This window comes from Lissotriton vulgaris, chromosome 12 (genome assembly GCF_964263255.1).
Source record: "Lissotriton vulgaris chromosome 12, aLisVul1.2, whole genome shotgun sequence".
NCBI lineage: Eukaryota > Metazoa > Chordata > Amphibia > Caudata > Salamandridae > Lissotriton > Lissotriton vulgaris.
The window spans coordinates 53,717,646-53,735,493 of NC_141700.1; the positions used below are offsets into that span (position 1 = coordinate 53,717,646).

Genomic DNA, 17,848 nt, shown 5'->3' on the forward strand with positions numbered 1-17,848 from the left:
GTGGGGAGGGATATCACTGACGGAGAATGGTCAGCGCTTTGGAAGGACATGACGCAATTTAATCACTCCATACTCCTGAGGGAGGCGCATTTCAAAACTCTTACGCAGTGGTACATGGTCCCGGCTCGACTTCATCGCATTTACCCAGCGGTCACGGACAGGTGTTGGAGGGGCTGCGGCCTTCTGGGGGACTTCCGCCACATTTGGTGGGACTGCCCGATCATTAAACCCTTTTGGGCCGAGATCATGTCCCATATTAAAGACATTCTGCAGTACCCTGTTGACGACTCCCCGGAATTCGTGCTACTGGGGTTGAGAGACCCTGGCCTTGAACACCAGACGCGAGCCGACAAACAAATCCTTTGGCTATGTCTCGGCGCGGCCAAACTTACGTTGGCTTCGGCCTGGAAGCGGAAGGAGGCCCCGGCGATCTCCCTTTGGCATGCTAGATTGTGGAGGCTCTTGAGTCTCGAGAGAATGGCGGACATATTTTTAGGCAATTACAAAAATTTCAAACACGTGTGGGGTCCCCTGGTGTCCTTTCTCTCTGCTGGTTTACCTTCGGCAGTTTGCCCGGCTTCACTGAGGAATTTACATTTATTTCAGCTCTAGAGTATGCATGTTGGATGACTGGGGAATGCGAGCGGCGCCGTCACGGGTGGGGGGGGGGGGGGAGTTTTGGGGGCATGGGGTTGGGTGCTACTTTGGGACAGTTATATCGATGAGATGAGGCTCACCTGGAGGACGGGGCAATTCTGGACTACTTGTCGGCTGCACTAACTGAGCGACCCCCTGGTGGGGGATAAGTACGGGACTGCCGACGCTCTCAGCAGACGACGACTTTAATCCGATGGCTTTCTGTTTTGCATCTTTGCCTCATCTTACTTTAATGCTTTCCCACTGTGTGGGACCATCTGTGCGCCATGTGTGGTACCTTTTGTTTACTGTTCATTTTTCTTTGTCTGCAAAATAAAAAATTTTACAAAAAAAAAAAAAAAATGTCTGTCCTCCTCTGGAATTTTAGGGGCCAACTGCTTCACAGAATCCATCAAAGCATGGATGTAACGCCCCAAGAGGCATGTGGCATTCGTTGACTTGAGAGCCATACTCGCTGACGAAAAAACTTTCTTCGTGGATTGGTCCTGTTTGTTTTAATCTTTGTCTCCAGGTACCTGAGGGAAAGCACCTGTAGATTTCTTGGAGCAGGCCGCCTGCACCACCAAGCTCTCTGGCAATTGATGTGAAGATAAAAAGTCTGGGTCTCCAGAAGCCATCCTATATCTTCTTGCAACAGCTTTAGAAACTGCAGGAGCCGTTAAGAGGTCTACTCCACACCTCCAAGATTGGCTCCGTCAAAGCTTTATTGTAAGAAGCATGGGCTCTACTATAGAAGATGGAGAGTGGAGGACTTCTGTCAAAATATTCGACTTGTACTCCGCAGTAGGCAGATTTAAATTCAATAGTTCTGCTGCCTTCTTGATCACCACATGATATGGAGCCACATCTTTTGAAGGGGCATCTGAGGCAGAGGTTAACTCCCAATACAGACACAGTTCCAATCCACTACCCTCCCTTAAGTCATCAAAGAAATCCTCTGATTCCTGTATCTCACCCTCTTCCATCTCAGCCTCTCTGTACCTCTGTTCCTCTAGAAGTCGCTGAGCCTCACGTCTCGACCTCTCCTTCGGAAAAGGCGTCGGCGGATCTGCAATCGACTCCGATGGAGCCGGCATAAATGGCATGCACGGGGCCGGAGCATAAGTCTGGGGGACTCCCAGATTATAGGCCATCGGACCCATGGGCCCAACCGGTGCTCCAGAGGGCTACATGGCTCTCGTGAAGACACCATACATGGCATTTAAATACTGTGTAGGGTCTTGTCCCGGGCCTGGACAGGGAGGATATAGACCCACAGGCTGCTCTCGAGGAGGCACCGGAGTCTTGTCGAACCCTCAGGCAAGGCAGCCTCTTCCTCCTCTCGACTTGGTGTTCGAGACGGCACCGGAGAGGGATTCGACACCGGAGCCGGTGAATGCTCCGGCGACTCCATGGGTGAAGCCTCACCTTCCGGATCCAGAGCCTCTGGTGAAGGAGATATATCATCTTTATGATGCCTTCTACTTGGTGACTTTGGCTTAGAATCCGAATCTTTACCAGAATGATGTCGAGATCCATGCTTCCTCTTCTTGTGCTTCTTTTTTGCCGATCTGGAAGCATGTCCCGATGACTACCTCGAAGGCGACCTCGATCGCGACTCTAGCTCTTCCTGTCCTTAATACCTTTCATTTTAGCAACCAGGAGCTCTTTCACAAAGCGCCTTGGGATTCATCTTTTTACAGGACGGACACCCTTGGACATCATGGTCCGAGCTCAGGCCCCATACACAATCTTCATGCAGGTCCGTGATTAACAACATTTTTCTGCATTCACCACATGGCTTGAATCCGGTCTTCTTCGAGGACATCTCGACAGGGGACAACGAAAGAAGAAGACCCTGAAACCAACAAACAGTAACAAAGTTACTATAAAAGCTACAGAGGATTCCTTTGAAAACCGTTAGCGTCGGCGACGCGGAAAAAAGGGAACTGATGTCATCACGCCGATGTGTGCATATTATGAAGTCGGTGACGTCAGCGGAGCCGCGCGCGATGCCGTGCTTCTGTGACGTCGTCCATGTCGGCGCAAAGCTACAAAAAGAATTTCCGAATGTTGCTGACGCAGGGGAATATTCACAAGGTGAGGAATCCACTGGCAGGTGTATCCATCCGAAACATGTTGGCAATAGGGTCTTAGAACCATAATTTCCCGAGAGACCCTTAAATACATTTTTTTTTTACTATCATTGCCAGATCCAAGAATAAAGGGAAACTGGGATCTGACATTGATTTTTAATCTTTATCCCCCTAGCCAAAAAAATTTCAGTAAGCGCTCCCTGAAATATGGTCGAGCCCACCCTGACTTCTAGCCGTCAGGGTGTCCTGATGATGAAGCATGACACCACGTGGGTGTGTGAGGGAATAAAATAACAAAAGGGATTGCTTCCTTCCCCACGCAGCAGTGGTGTAAATACTTCACATTGGACATACAACCCATCTATGATGTATACTGTTCTAGTTAGCCTAATAATCTATCTGAGGCAGATTAGGTCATATAGGGAGTACTTTTTGTGATACAGGCGGGTGTACTCCCTCCAGAGTTCCTCTTGGCCCCCCACCAAGCAAGGAAGTTCTTTCCTCGCATGGTTTTGTGATTCAAGAACAAATCAGGAGGAGAATCTGTTGCTCAAAGGTTTCTGGGATATGTGTTAGGGGATTGTTCTGCTGAGAATATCTCAAGTTAAACCACTTTATAAAATTATGGCGGAATGATCTGACCTATTTCGAAGAAAAGATGGGTTGTTCCATCATTGTGAGAGGAGGGTCACTTATTTTAGCTCTTGGCTCACGGGTCAAGCATTGATCAGGTCTAGAATAAGAGACAGAATATGGCACATATATTTGTATGTTGAAAAAAAGAAGTGGTTGGAGACGTGTGCAGTGTACTGAAAAAATAAAAGACGATTAGTCAAGAAGCTACTGAAAAGCGTTGAGTTTTCAAGAAAAGTGTGGGATACAATGCATTTGCATGCCATTGGTTACAATCTCATTAGCTACAATTATGTTTTGCCAGTGACGAGGAGTTTCACTTTTGTGTTTATAGATTATCACTGTAAATGTGCTTTCGTTAAGTTTGAAGGATGTCTCCACAGAAAGAAACACTAGCGTTTTCAGTGATAACGTTAGAATAGAAGCATTCCATCGGGCATTGACATTTCCCACTTAAGGCATTCTTTCAGTGTTGTTGTTATTCCCCTCTGGTAAACCAATTAGGGCAATGTACCAAATTAAAATATTTTGTAAAAGAAAAATGTAGGATTGGAGCATGGAGGCCAGTGTGAAGTGGAATCATCGGATAACCTTGGATAATGGCTTACAACAAGTTTGGAGAAAGCTGCTTGTATACTTATCAAGTGATTAGATCCGGCATTAGAGTGTGTCTCTTTACCATCCACAAGATGATGGCTGTTCTGAAAGGGCAAACAGACTGATTAAGACACTTGTAGTAATGACTGTCTGATACTAGCACAACTGTTGAAGAGTCTGAAAAGGGCATTGAGATACAGTTAATTGTCTCCCAGGGAAATCACCTTTTATTCTTTGATGAAGGGCAAAGAGAGGTTCACACCTTTGCAAATGAAAGTTCAGGAAGATAGAATGGTCCGATAGCCAAACCTTAATTTTGAATGGAATATAAAAATACCTCTGTACGTGAAAGATTAACGAAAGAGCTATTAAAACAGTAATGATGCATGGATGCAGTAAAGGGTGAGCTTGGGACTAATCATTTGAGGTTCATGTAAGATTTTTCTGTAGGTTTATTATTGGGGTTGATGTTTTTGAAGGAAAGAAGATGGTGTCATTGGTAGTGAGTGGCAAGACTCTATCTAAGGAAAGGTTCTGGATTGCAGTGAGAGTGGAGAAGCAGCATGGAATGTTGTGGTATTGTGATGTATACTGGAATGTTGTTAAGCTTCTGCTCTGGAAGTTAGTGTTTGGTCAAGCTGCATAAAGGTTGTTCAGTTGTGTGCAGGTGAGATTGAAAGCCTCTGAAGTCGTATACTGCCTTTTTTACGGCCACTACATGTTATGATTAAGCCTCTTGCCCTTACCTGTCCTTTTCCCCTCATCTTTTGTTGTTTGTCTCCCGCTTCCCTTCCTCGTCCCTCTGATCACCCTGCCCTTTGCTTTTTCTCCCACTTCCCCTCTCTCTCTCCCTTTCTTTTCTCTTTTCTCGTCTTAACCGCATGCGCGCTAGCGGAATTCCACTAGCGCGCTGGGTTTTTCAAAATCGCACTTTGCGTGACGAGCTGGGCTCGTCATCAGTGTGCGAGCGGGCTACACCATGACGAGCCCAGCTCGTCATCAGTGTCGAAGGGGTTAATTCAGCAACATTTACAGGCATGACTTAGTTTCTCAATTTTGCCAAACTTGCATTCTGCAAAATGTTGCCAAACCTTTACGCAGATTCTTAAGCCTCTGATGATGACAAACTGACAAGTTTCCCACTGCTTTTTTTATGTGTTTATTTTTTCAGTTGAATTTGGATCCTGTGCTTATTTTGTTCTTTTCTTCCCGGATAATTTATCTGTCTCGGTGTATAAGTTACGGGCCTCCTCTTGCACATGGCCGTGCAGCGGGGTCTACCCACCAGGCCTCAATCTCTCGGGCTTCTTTTCTCTCCTTTCCAGGTCTGTCCAGGTCAGGCTGTTTCAACCCCCCCTACCTGTGCTCGTCGACCAGGATGTTCTTGATTTCTGCTTGCCTCTGTGTGGTCGCCTTCACTGTTTGTGTGAGCAGATGTTGTAGGACTTGGCCTCTAGGTGTCTCCAGTGTTGCATTTTGCTAGGTGTCTGTATATGGGGCCCGCCCGGGCTGTGTGTTGCAGGACTTTGCTACCCTCTAGGTGTCTCCAGTGTTGCATTTTGCTAGGTGTCTGTATCTGGGGCCCGCCCGGGCTGTGTGTTGCAGGACTTTGCTTCCCTCTAGGTGTCTCCGGTGTTGCTTTTTGCTAGATGTCTGTATCTGGGGCCCGCCCGGGCTGTGTGTCGCAGGACTTTGCTTCCCTTTAGGTGTCTCCAGTGTTGCATTTTGCTAGATGTCTGTATCTGGGGCCCGCCCGGGCTGTGTGTTGCAGGACTTTGCTACCCTCTAGGTGTCTCCAGTGTTGCATTTTGCTAGGTGTCTGTATCTGGGGCCGCCCGGGCTGTGTGTCGCAGGACTTTGCTTCCCTTTAGGTGTCTCCAGTGTTGCATTTTGCTAGATGTCTGTATCTGGGCCCGCCCGGTCTGTGTGTTGCAGGACTTTGCTTCCCTCTAGGTGTCTCCGGTGTTGCTTTTTGCTAGATGTCTGTATCTGGGGCCCGCCCGGGCTGTGTGTTGCAGGACTTTGCTTCCCTTTAGGTGTCTCCAGTGTTGCATTTTGCTAGATGTCTGTATCTGGGGCCCGCCCGGGCTGTGTGTTGCAGGACTTTGCTTCCCTCTAGGTGTCTCCGGTGTTGCTTTTTGCTAGATGTCTGTATCTGGGGCCCGCCCGGGCTGTGTGTTGCAGGACTTTGCTTCCCTTTAGGTGTCTCCAGTGTTGCATTTTGCTAGATGTCTGTATCTGGGGCCCGCCCGGTCTTTGTGTTGCAGGACTTTGCTTCCCTCTAGGTGTCTCCAGTGTTGCATTTTGCTAGGTGTCTGCATCGGGAGCCCGCCCGGGCTGTGTGTTGCAGCTTATTTCCCTTGAATGCCCCTGTGTCTCCACCTCTGTTCAGTGGTATGTTTTGAGTGTTGTGTATGTCCAAGTGTTGGTGACTGGAGGGTGTGCCAGTAAATAGTGTATCCTCGATGTAGGAGTTACTGCTGTTGCTTGGGTGGTGTTTCTGCCCCTGTAACTTTGTACCTCATATTTGCCGGCCGGTGTCCTGCCTGGTTGTGTACCGAGAGACTTTTAGGTATCAAGTCTGAGTTCCTCTCTTTGGAACTTGGTCTCAGCCTGTGGTATGTGCACAGCTTCTTCTGTGAGGCGGTGGTCTGTCTGTTGTCTCTTCCTTGACTATGTCACGAGCTGTGTCCTGCATTGTACTTCTCCTTCACTGCTGTCCTGCCTTTCTATTCACAGTCTTTGCTCCCGAAACTGTCGCTTCCTCACTCGCTGCCCCCCCTCTCGTTGTGCCCTCCTCCCACAGTCCGTTTCTTCTTTCTTTTCTCACACTCCCTCGCACTCAGTTCCCATCTTTTTCAATCCCTTCTTTAATCTTTGCCATTCCCCTCTCCTTCCCCATCACTCCCTCAGTAGTTCTTCTTTGTCCCTCTCTTCTCTCTCCATCCCGTATTCTGCTCCCTTCTTTTGCTTCTCCACACATCTCCTTCTCTACCCCTCCCTTTCTTCTTTCCCTCCTCATACTCTCTATCTCACCATTCCTCCGTTTCTATTTTAGGCATACTCGCCTCTACCTCCCTGCACCATCATCTCCTCCCTGGCCTCTGTTTCTATTTTCTTGGTCTGTTTTTAGACCAGTTCTTTGATTTGCTCTTCCCCTCTCTCATCACACCCTCTTTTCATCTTTTTATCTCTCCTTCCCCAGTACCCACCTTTTCTCCCTTTCACTTCTCTGTATCTCCCCTGCTTTCCTGCCTCTCTCGCCCTCTGTTTAGCTCTTCTCTACTTCTCCTGCACAGCCATCCTCTCCCAGTTTTCCAAAGCCCTCCATTTGTTTCTCTTTATTCCCTCCATTATCCCCCTACATCTGTGCACCCCTGCGTCGTTCTGCATCATTCCTCCTTCTCAGTGCCCCATTTCTTCCTGCATCCCTCACTGCCCTCATTCCTTTCTTCCCCCATTCCCTCCCTCATCTCTCCATCCCTCCCTCCGCCCCCTGGCCCTCTCTTCTCCAGGCCTGTATCCTGAGTGACGTGTTCTGTTACTATGACGACCCATCAGTCTCAGGCTGTGCCGGATCATTTTTCCTGGAAGGCCCAGCCTGCGTCCTTGAGAGAAATCTCAGCCAGGTCCAAGTGAAGAGGTTTAATGTCACAGGGAGGACGGGTGGAAAAGGTGTTTGTGGCGGGGGTGGGGGGTTACTAACATGGAATCACAGGCATCACGGGGAGGGGTCGCCAGGCACTCTGCTAGATTCGCCAGGCACCCTGCATGTTCACCGGTTGCCTTGCAGATTGATTGGGTGCCCTGCAAATTAACGGAACACCCAGGAGATTCACTAGTCGCCCTGTGTAGATTCACAGGACACATTGCAGATTCGACAGACACCCTGCGGTTCACCTGATGCCCTGGGGGCTCAGTGGGCCAAATTACTGAGCGATACATGAGCTATGCGGTTTCATTCTATGGATTCACCTGACACCCTGTTGATTCACTGGGTGTCTTGTAGATTCACTGGGGGTCTTCAAGATTCACTGAGGGGCACGAAGATTTACTGGATGCCCTGCTTATTTCCGGACCTCTTGCAGAATTACTGGGTACTCGGCGGGTTTGCCAGATGGACAACAGGTTCACCAGACGCCTTGCTGGTAAATAGGTGCCACGCGGGTTGAATCTGAAGATTCGCCAGGTGCCTATGGATTCACCAGATGCCATGTGGACATGCAATGCCTTGTGGAGTCATCAAACATCCTGCTGAGGCATGGGTGCCAGTCAGGGGCCTCTTGTAGATTCTCTAGAAGTCTTGAGTAAATGTATTTAAAAGAAAAATCTAAGTCTGTGAATCATAAAGACTTGCAACAAGAGGTTCCGCAGAACCCATTGAACATAAATGATAATGCACAAATATTCACATGTAAAATTTGTAGTTTTCGCAACTTGAATGTTGCGTGGATTCACACGCTGTGCATTATTCCACCACCTAGTGGTTGTATACGAATACAGAAAATTCTTCAAGTGGCAAAACTACTCCTACAGATAGCCAATTAGTAACCAGTTTCAAAAATCTAAACTTTTCGTCGCAGAACAAGCTACTTGAGAATCTTTGCTTACTATTGGAGCATGAAAGTGAGGCTTTATGCATGAGAGGAGGCACAATATAGGAGGAACATTAGCGAGTAAGATGGCAGCAGGTTCACCAGATGCCACTGGATACATGGGTGCCGTGCAAATCCAGCGGATTCACCAGGTGCCATTGGGTACACGGGTGCCGTGCAGATCCAGTGGATTCACCAGGTGCCATTGGATACATGGGTGCCCTGCATATCCAACGGATGTCTGCGGATTCACCAGGTACCATTGGATACACGGGTGCCCTGCAGATCCAGCGGATTCACCAGGTACCATTGGATACACGGGTGCTCTGCAGATCCAGCGGATTCACCAGGTGCCATTGGATACACGGGTGCCGTGCAGATCCAGCGGATTCACCAGGTGACATGGGATACACGGGTGCCCTGCAGATCCAGTGGATTTACCAGGTGCCATTGGATACACGGGTGCCGTGCAGATCCAGCGGATTCACCAGGTACCATTGGATACACGGGTGCCCTGCAGATCCAGCGGATTTAACCAGGTGACATTGGATACACGGGTGCCCTGCAGATCCAGTGGATTTGCCAGGTGCCATTGGATACACGGGTGCCGTGCAGATCCAGCGGATTCACCAGGTACCATTGGATACACGGGTGCCCTGCAGATCCAGCGGATTCACCAGGTGACATTGGATACATGGGTGCCTTGTCGCTGTACAGGATGCACTCCGGATTCACCTTGCTTCGCAGGATCACCCATCGCCCAGCACACACTGAGCACCCCACAGCCTCACCTGGTTCCCTGCATATTTACCAGGCACTCTGCGGATTCATGGAGTGACCTCAGGTACCCCTCTCACTCTGGGCTGTCCTGATGAGCCCAGGGTACACTGTTCCATCACTGTACAACCCCAGCACATGAATAGATTTTCCTGTGTCATCGTTTTAAGACTGCAGCGTTAATCACATCCTCGGCTGAGGTGCTGGGTGACTTCCCAGCCGCAGTATGGGAGCAGAGTGTGCAGTAAAGGGTGTGTGAGCAGGGAGGAGGAACTGGCCAGGTGCCATCTCCAAGACAAAGCTATGTGGATGAGATGGCCAAGCACCGCCACCAAGACCCCCATATCAGAATATACGTTCCCTTAAATAAAACTATAGCGATAACCTTATAGTGTCACGAAGCAGTACAGATACTATAGAACCTATACTTGTCCCCAGTTAATGGTATGCAGGCCGTGTTGTAAAGTGCCCCTCACATGCATTGTGCAGATTGCATTTCATTTCCCTTAGTTGACGCTATGAACATTACATTATGAATTACGCCAGATAAAGCAATATACACATCATAAATTACAGAATACAAAGCTAAAAGGATTACGCTTCCCCATATGAAGATCTTCGGATTAAATTATAAACTCCCCCAGATGAAGCTCTGCAGATTTTATTATACATTCCCTCATGAACCAAGACAGATTATTTCTTAGATTCCCCCAGGTGAAGCTATGCTGATTACAATGTAAATCCCACAGATGCACCCGCGCAGATTACAGTGTGAATTTCCTCAGGTAAGGCGCTACAAATTACCTTATAAATCCCACAAGTGAAGCGCTAGAGATGGCACGTTAAATTCTCCCAGGTGACGCAATGCAGAGTACGTCATAAACTTGAACTGCCTCCCCAAATAAAACCATCCAGATTACATTTTTAGTTTCGCCAGGTGAAGTTCTGGAGGGTACTTTTTGGATGACATTCCAATGTCCACAGTTGAACCTCAGCAGGCGAAATACCCCCCCCCCCCCCCCAATTTGGAGCCATGCGGAGTTTATTTTAAACTCGCACAGGTGAAGCTAAGAATGCCATTGTGTTGCCTTTAAGAAGTTGTTTTTGATGTAAGAAGTTTGTTTGGACTGAAATTCACATTCTGAATAGTGCCATTTTACACACATTCCTTTTTTATACGAAGGATGGATGCCATGCTTATGCCATGTTTATGCCTCCTCTGTTGCACTTAGGGCACATTGTTTTATTGAGACACCAATACTTTGGGGCAGTGCCTATTCGGCTTCCTGGTGCTGATACTCATACCGGTGTGGAACCCCTCCTGGCTTTCCCTGTGAAGTGTCCACTCGGCTGAGAAAGGGAGTCTTCTGAGCTTTTAGACGATTGCTAATTAGTCCAAGGATCGAGTGATACTTCAGGTTAACAGTACCCAGAGACCTTGTTGATACCTGAGCAGACGGTATGAACAACTTGGCTGACTCTTGCAATTTTTAGAACTAGTGTCCAAAAGAGTGAAGTGGCAGCAATTGAGTGCAGCCCTGATGAAACTGCTAAACGTAATATAGCAGTGAAACATGGCACTGGCAATAGGTAATGGTATGCATGACTAGCTACCAGCCTTTTTATCATTTAAGAGCACACTTTCACCGCCCTATGAATAAAATTGGTTAAGGGACTGGTGTGCAGTGTGTGTTTTTAGCACTTTGTTACTTGTGTTTGTTTGTCACTAGCAGAATTTTCTGCACTTCACTTTTTGTCACTTTATATGTTGTTTGTTTTGGACACTACTTTTCTTTCCTCTCACTTTTCTTTGAGAAGCAAGTGATCACCGATGATGAGACAGGGGCCTGTCTGGAAATTTCATACCAGTTACCCCGATGGTGGTGTTTCCGTGAGGGGTCATTTGCTTCTCGCACATATTTTCTCACTATTATGAGGAATGTCTAATTTTTGTAGTGGGCGTATGTGATCAACTTTTTTGTTGGCTCTCTGAGAGTGGATGTTCTGAGGTGTTGCCTGGGAGAACAGGTCTTTTATTTCAAGCGTAGCATTAGTGCAGTACCTCCTCATAAAGTTTATGAGAGCGTAGTGGGGATAAGGTTTCCATTAGACTCCCCTTGTTGTCACTATTATAATAGCACACTATCGGACTGGGTCTGTGTTTTGAATTATACCCCCAGGGTGAAGTCAGGCATCCTTAGCGCTGTTGGGGCCAGTGTGGAGGCTAAGCAAGCTATTGCCCAGAGTTTCAGCGTGGGGCCCATGATTAGAATAGGCACCGAGGCGAGAATTAACAGGTCTGAGGAAATTGAGCCCGAGACCCCGCCGAGGCGGGAATCGAACCCTGGTCCCTGGCCAGAACTCTGCATCAGGGTCTGCCGCTCTAACCATTGAGCCACACTCCTCCAGGAGTGGCCCAGATGCATGGGTTTTGGGTGCATTGATGGTTCTCTGGTGAGTTCATACCTGTATTTGGGTCACATTGTTGTACTAGGGAAACACAGCTGGGCTTTTTTGACTTTTAGACTTTTGATTTACATTGCATTTGTTTGTGAAAATATAAAACCCTGATTGCTTGCCAAGGCCAGACCTAATGGCGTTGCTGATGCTTGTTTATGTACAAACTGTTGGGCTGAAGTCCTATTGTTGTGTTACAATACAATGTTGCACAAGAGGTGTATAGTTGCCAGGAACATATTTTTATACCATGATCCTGCTGTTGGGTCCAGGCTTTTGAAGCACTTATACAGTGTTGTATCTTTGACTTGTTGGTGCGTTGTGGGCTCGTGGGTAGGTTGAGTTTGGGAGTTGGGCACAGAGAGCCTTTTGGTAAGTATGGAAATGCTTGGTCAGTCAAGACCTTTGATGGTCCAGTGCTTACTGGTACATTGGGGCGAAACACAATCCTACGTTCAGGTCAAGGTGGCACTTCTAGAGTGCAAAGATGCGTTCCCAATATACATTAATGGCCAATTTTCCCGTACTTTCTAGGAAAACTACACAAGGATGTCCCTCATCACCGTTGATTTTTTAGGTCGAGCTTGGGCAGCACATGCACTGCGAGGCATGCTGTATTAGAGTATGCACTTGACGCTCCACCCATTCGCTGCCCATATTTTTCATTGGCTTGTGTCTTTGTCCTTTGTAAATGCTGGCGTCTGATTCGGTAATTGGCTTGTTAGTCCCTCCTTAGTACCTCCTTGTCTTCATTTGTAGCCTCCCATGAGGACTCGACCTTTTACTTCTGTTGTTGCACCATCAGTGTTATTTAGTCTGTAAGCACTATTTCTTTAGTGAGTTTTGCCTTACTGCAGGCACGATGTGATTTGCATCAACATTCAGTGCCGGGACAATGGCGGCCTCTTCTTTGGAATGCCATCTGCTCGCATTTAGGAGCATTTGAGCTATTGGAATTGTAAATGACAGTTGCTTAAACTCTCGCAAATGCTACACCTGCTTTACAAATATTTTTTGGTGGGTTGTCTCCAAGTTCCCCATGCTGCCCTTGCTCTTAAGAGGCCACTCCCCTTTCTTCAGACACAGCTCATCTAAAGAAGGGGCGTGGCCTCTATTAAGTGCAATGCTCGGCATGGGGTGCTTGGAAACAAACAATATTTGCAATTCAGAGGGTCTTGTATTTGCGAGAATTTAAGCTATTTACAGTGCTAATAGCTCAAAGTCTTGTAAATGCGAGACCTACTGTGTTTTTTTTAAATTGCTATTTAACCACTGCTTTCTAATTCTAATGAAACCCAAGGTCTTACTATTAACGTCACCATTAAAAGCTCCGTGTATGCAGATTATGTTCTTCTGTATATTAGTAATCCTGACTCCTCTATTCCCCTCTGCTCAATCTAATACAAATGTCCTCCTAAATTTCAAGATACACATTAAACACTAATAAAACAGATTTGTTTCCTTTGAATGTGCACTGTACCCATTTGTTTCCTTTGAATCTTCACTGTACCCATGACATGCTTACCTACAAATGATATAATATGGCAAAAAGAAAAACTTTAATATTCAGGGATTCTATTTTCTCACTCAATGAAACAATCTCTTACTTTGAATTGTGACCACATTCTCAAGATAAATTTCACATTTGGTCTTCCATATATTTATCTTGGTGGGGAAAGTTTGAATCTGTCAAAATGGTTATTGCACCACATTTTTTTTTACTGTATCTATGCTACCATCTTAATTACCTCTTCAGTATTATAAAATATGTTGATAAACTCATATCTAAATGTATTTAAGAACAGCAAAACACCTTAAAACGTGCACAGATTTATGGGGTTTTGACTTAAAGAATATTCTTCAATATAAAGCTTTTTTTAATACAAGGTTCTTTTTTTCTGGTAGTCCTACAAAGGTATCTAAATCACCCATGTGATTCCTAATTAAATAAGGATTGGTCTCACCCTTTCCTTCATCTGCGTTATTAACTATGTCCAATTATAACACCTTTCTAAAATTGCCTACTATTCTTACATCCCTAAAATTAATTTTGCAAGATTTTGACTCTTTTCAATCTCATATTTCAAGTACCTTGAAACTTTTGTTGTGGTATAACCCATTAATTGAGCTACATCTTAACACAACGTTTTGGCTAGCTTGAATAAAGCAGATAGTTTTTACTTAAGATATCTATTATAATACTATTTTGAACTTTTGCTGATTTGCAACAATTTCTTATACCTCCCCCTGATAGTTCTAAATATGAAATGTTGTGTAATTCCATTCTTAATTTCTTACCAAATAATTTACATGAGATTGTCATCTCTTATTTAGAAAATTACATTCAAACATTGGTTGCATCCCTGCATGCTGTTTACATTTTTTTCCAAAAATGTAAACATTTTGATGAGAATAATCTTAATTTTCTTTATACTTTTATGAACAATTAAGTTTACATATTAGTTTCCCTGGATACATGGAGGAAAATATGGATGATAAATATCTCTGGTTTGCTCCCTGTCACTTTATATAAAAACAACTCATTTATTTTGTTTATGGACTCATTAAAAAATATTTATAATCTGTCTTTTGACATTATCTACAACAATGTCAGATTTGCATAACAAATTATAGTTGTTTTGCTATCTGCTGCTTTAAAATCAATTACCCAAAACTGGAAAAATGCATTTTTATTAGCAGTCCTTACAATGGTGGTCCCGGGTAATTTTTACAAGACGAGGAGCTAATTCAACTTTTCTACTTACCAACTATGTTGGAAACAGATTGATGTTTATATTGCATTATATTTATAAGATGTGCTATTATAAATTTATAGGTTGTGTAAAAATGCTATATGTTTGCATTGTAATTTAGTAGCTCAACTTTGCTTTATTTCTAGTTAAGTTTTCAGTTTTCTTTTTAATTATGGTATCTTAATACGAAGAAGAACAGCCTATAAGGTCACGCCCCAGAAACTATTGGAGTTTCTTAATCGAATACCTAAATGATCCGGATGTACAACTGTAATCTATCCTGATTATAGTAATGCATATCATTTTTGGTTTACAAATGTATATAATATGTTGGACTAGGAGTGCTGTAATGCAGTGATTTTATGAGATGTTGCACCACTTAGGAGTGGCGCGATTTGTTATGTATCACTTTTTGAAATGCCAATAAAAACAATAATAAAATAAAATATGGTATCTTATGTATTTATCTTTTTACAGGTACATTCCTCATAATAGTCTGCATTTTAATGGTTTAAAACCCTCTATGTACATTTCCAGTGCTCTTTTTTTGTATGGTCTTTTGATTTGTACCATAAAAGTCAAACGATGTTTAACTTGAACGCAGACAAGCAGAGCTGTGCTGACAGGCCCTCCCAGAGCCCTGTTACCTGGCCTGTAAGGTCTTGATATCACAGCAGTTAGTAACCAGTTCTGCTTTTGTGATTTCATGGCAAGAAGTTATGACTTTCAGAAACTGAAATAAACAATAGAGGTTCTCTTACAGCCATACATATCAATAGAATAATAGCTGCAGAACATTCTGAGACACACATTCTGATTGGCTAGTGCACCTCTGTTTTATCACAAACATCAGAATTGTGTAAAGCCGTCCTTTATTGCTAGCCACCACCGCCCTTTCGAAGAAAAATGACTACACAATCTAGGGACTGCGTCCATACAATTAGAAATTTCTTCTGTCTCTCATCGTAAATATAAAAATGTCATTTTAATTCTGTTTCATCTCTTATCTTAAACTGTTTTATTGGAATTGTACTTTTACATCAAAAGTACTTTATTTTAGGGGACATTTTTATTTATTTGTTTATAATTTATGTTGCTTTGACCATGTTGTGCATGTAAAACAATGAACGCTGGTTGTTGGATGAACTACTTTTTACTAATTTTTGACTGTAGTAGAAAATCCAACACTAAGGTAGTTCTAGATATGTCTGATTTGTATGATTTCTTTTTTTAAAGGGGCCCCGGAATTCATCAAAAAGCCAGTAGACCAGATTGGCGTTTCTGGCGGGGTTGCATCTTTTGTGTGCCAAGCGACTGGGGACCCGAAGCCACAGGTGACCTGGAACAAGAAGGGCCGGAAAGTCAACTCACAGAGGTTTGAGGTAAGTGATCTGAGAGCGCTGATGGGGCGATACGAAAGTCCGCTGGATTCAGAGGAAAGGATGGTGCGAGAACGTTCACTGTGAGGATGGCATGTACAAGACACCATCTTGTGATAATGATAGTATGTGGGAGCTGATGTTAGGGAGAGACAGAGATGGTGTAAAGATGCTGCTCCCCTGAGGATAGAAGTGGTGTAAGAGCGCTTACAGGTGGTTTGGTTGTAAAAGAAGAGGAAATCCACCATGGAGACCCCTTTTTGGCAGGTGTCCCTCCCCGCTCTTGTTTTGGAGTAGGTTACATTCACACGGTATTGACCTTGAGAGCTTCATTATCTGGATGTAGCTGGGTAAGGTGATGTTGAACTTTGTCCTGGTATATCATCTCTAATCTGCTCCCACCCGACACCCACTGTTTAAAGCCCCCTCTCCTGTGAGCCGTGGACTGGCCCATTTGCCAAATTGCAGGACTCTTGAAAAGCTTTTCCCGGCAAGGTGCTACAGCCTTACACTATTTCTGAGGCACTGACCTGCCCAGAATTCAAACAACACACTAAGTGATCAGACAGCCAGAGACCACAAATCCAAATAGGGCGTTAGACCATTAAATTACTGCCTGAGACAACTTTTTCGTCTGCTTCACCCTCTCCCCAGGTTTTTTTTGCTAGCTTTATCTGTTTCATACTCGTAAGATCTCAGAAACTGTTCTCAATATGTAATACAGGATCACTGAGTACAGAGGGGACACCAGGGCACGTCTCTTTTCTACGCACCACTTCAGACATATCACCTCCTTTGCTTGTGACTCTGGATGAGTGAACCTTACAGAACTTGAACAGCGCCTTCTTGTAATAGGACTGAGTTGACAATCAGCCACTGCCAGGACCTGGGTCCTTTCACCATACTGTTGTCGGTCTCCACAACAAATGTATCTTTTCCAGGGAGGAATCTGGTCTCACCTCAAGGGAAAGGACAGGGATCCCTTGTCATAAGCTGGTGGTGGACCCTGCTTGCTATTGGCTTTCTCGGGGCTCCTACATTTTTCCCTGGCTTGGCGGACCAGGAATGGTCCCTTGGACATCTGGAAAGAGGACCTGGTCCTGCAGGTTTATTTTGAGCCATTCATAGTGGAACAAAAGTGATCACATCTGGTGGATTCTGGACTGTGGCAAGAACTGAGGTCTCTTCCTGTGAGCTTTCCTGTGACTGGCAAGAACCGAGGTCTCTTCCTGTGAGTTTTCCTGTAACTGTGGCAAGAACCGAGGTCTCTTCCTGTGAGTTTTCATATGACATTGGCAATAACTGAGGTCTCTGACTGTGAATTTTCCTGTGACTGTGGCAAGAACTGAGGTCTCTTCCTGTGAGTTTTCCTGTGACTGTGGCAAGTACCGAGGTCTCCTCCTGTGAGTTTTCCTGTGACTGTGGCAAGAACCGAGGTCTCTTCCTGTGACTGTGGAAAGAACCGAGGTCTCTTCCTGTGACTGTGGCAAGAACCGAGGTATCTTCTAGTGAGTTTTCCTGTGACTGTGGCTAGAACCGAGGTCTCTTCCTGTGAGTTTTCCTGTGACTGTGGCAAGACCTGAGGTCTCTTCCTGTGACTGTGGCAAGAACCGAGGTCTCTTCTTGTGAGTTTTCCTGTGACTGTGGCTAGAACCGAGGTCTCTTCCTGTGAGTTTTCCTGTGACTGTGGCTAGAACAGAGGTCTCTTCCTGTGAATTTTTACCAGCAGATCACTCCGTATTATCGCTGTTATGGTTCCAGCAAGACCTCATTTCTGCCCCCGGTTGTGGTGGCCCAGGTACATTCACTCCTTATTTTGTCACATTTCCTACACAACTCTGGTTCCACACATATCTCTTGGCTGTCACCGGACTATTTGCCTGGCCAGGCCCTCTGGCATCTCTCGGTATATGTTTTATTTACCA

The 17,848-nt window shown here is 45.3% G+C and overlaps 1 protein-coding gene across 8 annotated transcripts in view; it reads left to right on the forward strand.

The window, feature by feature from the left end:
- The window catches only part of PTPRS (protein tyrosine phosphatase receptor type S), a 521,512-nt gene that overhangs the window by 302,209 nt on the left and 201,455 nt on the right, over window positions 1–17,848 (forward strand). For all 8 annotated transcript variants that reach the window (XM_086947045.1, XM_086947049.1, XM_086947044.1 and 5 more), the window contains exon 3: window positions 15,781–15,926. In XM_086947045.1, the coding sequence (XP_086803171.1) occupies window positions 15,781–15,926 (146 nt within the window). The remainder of the gene's footprint in view (window positions 1–15,780; window positions 15,927–17,848) is intronic.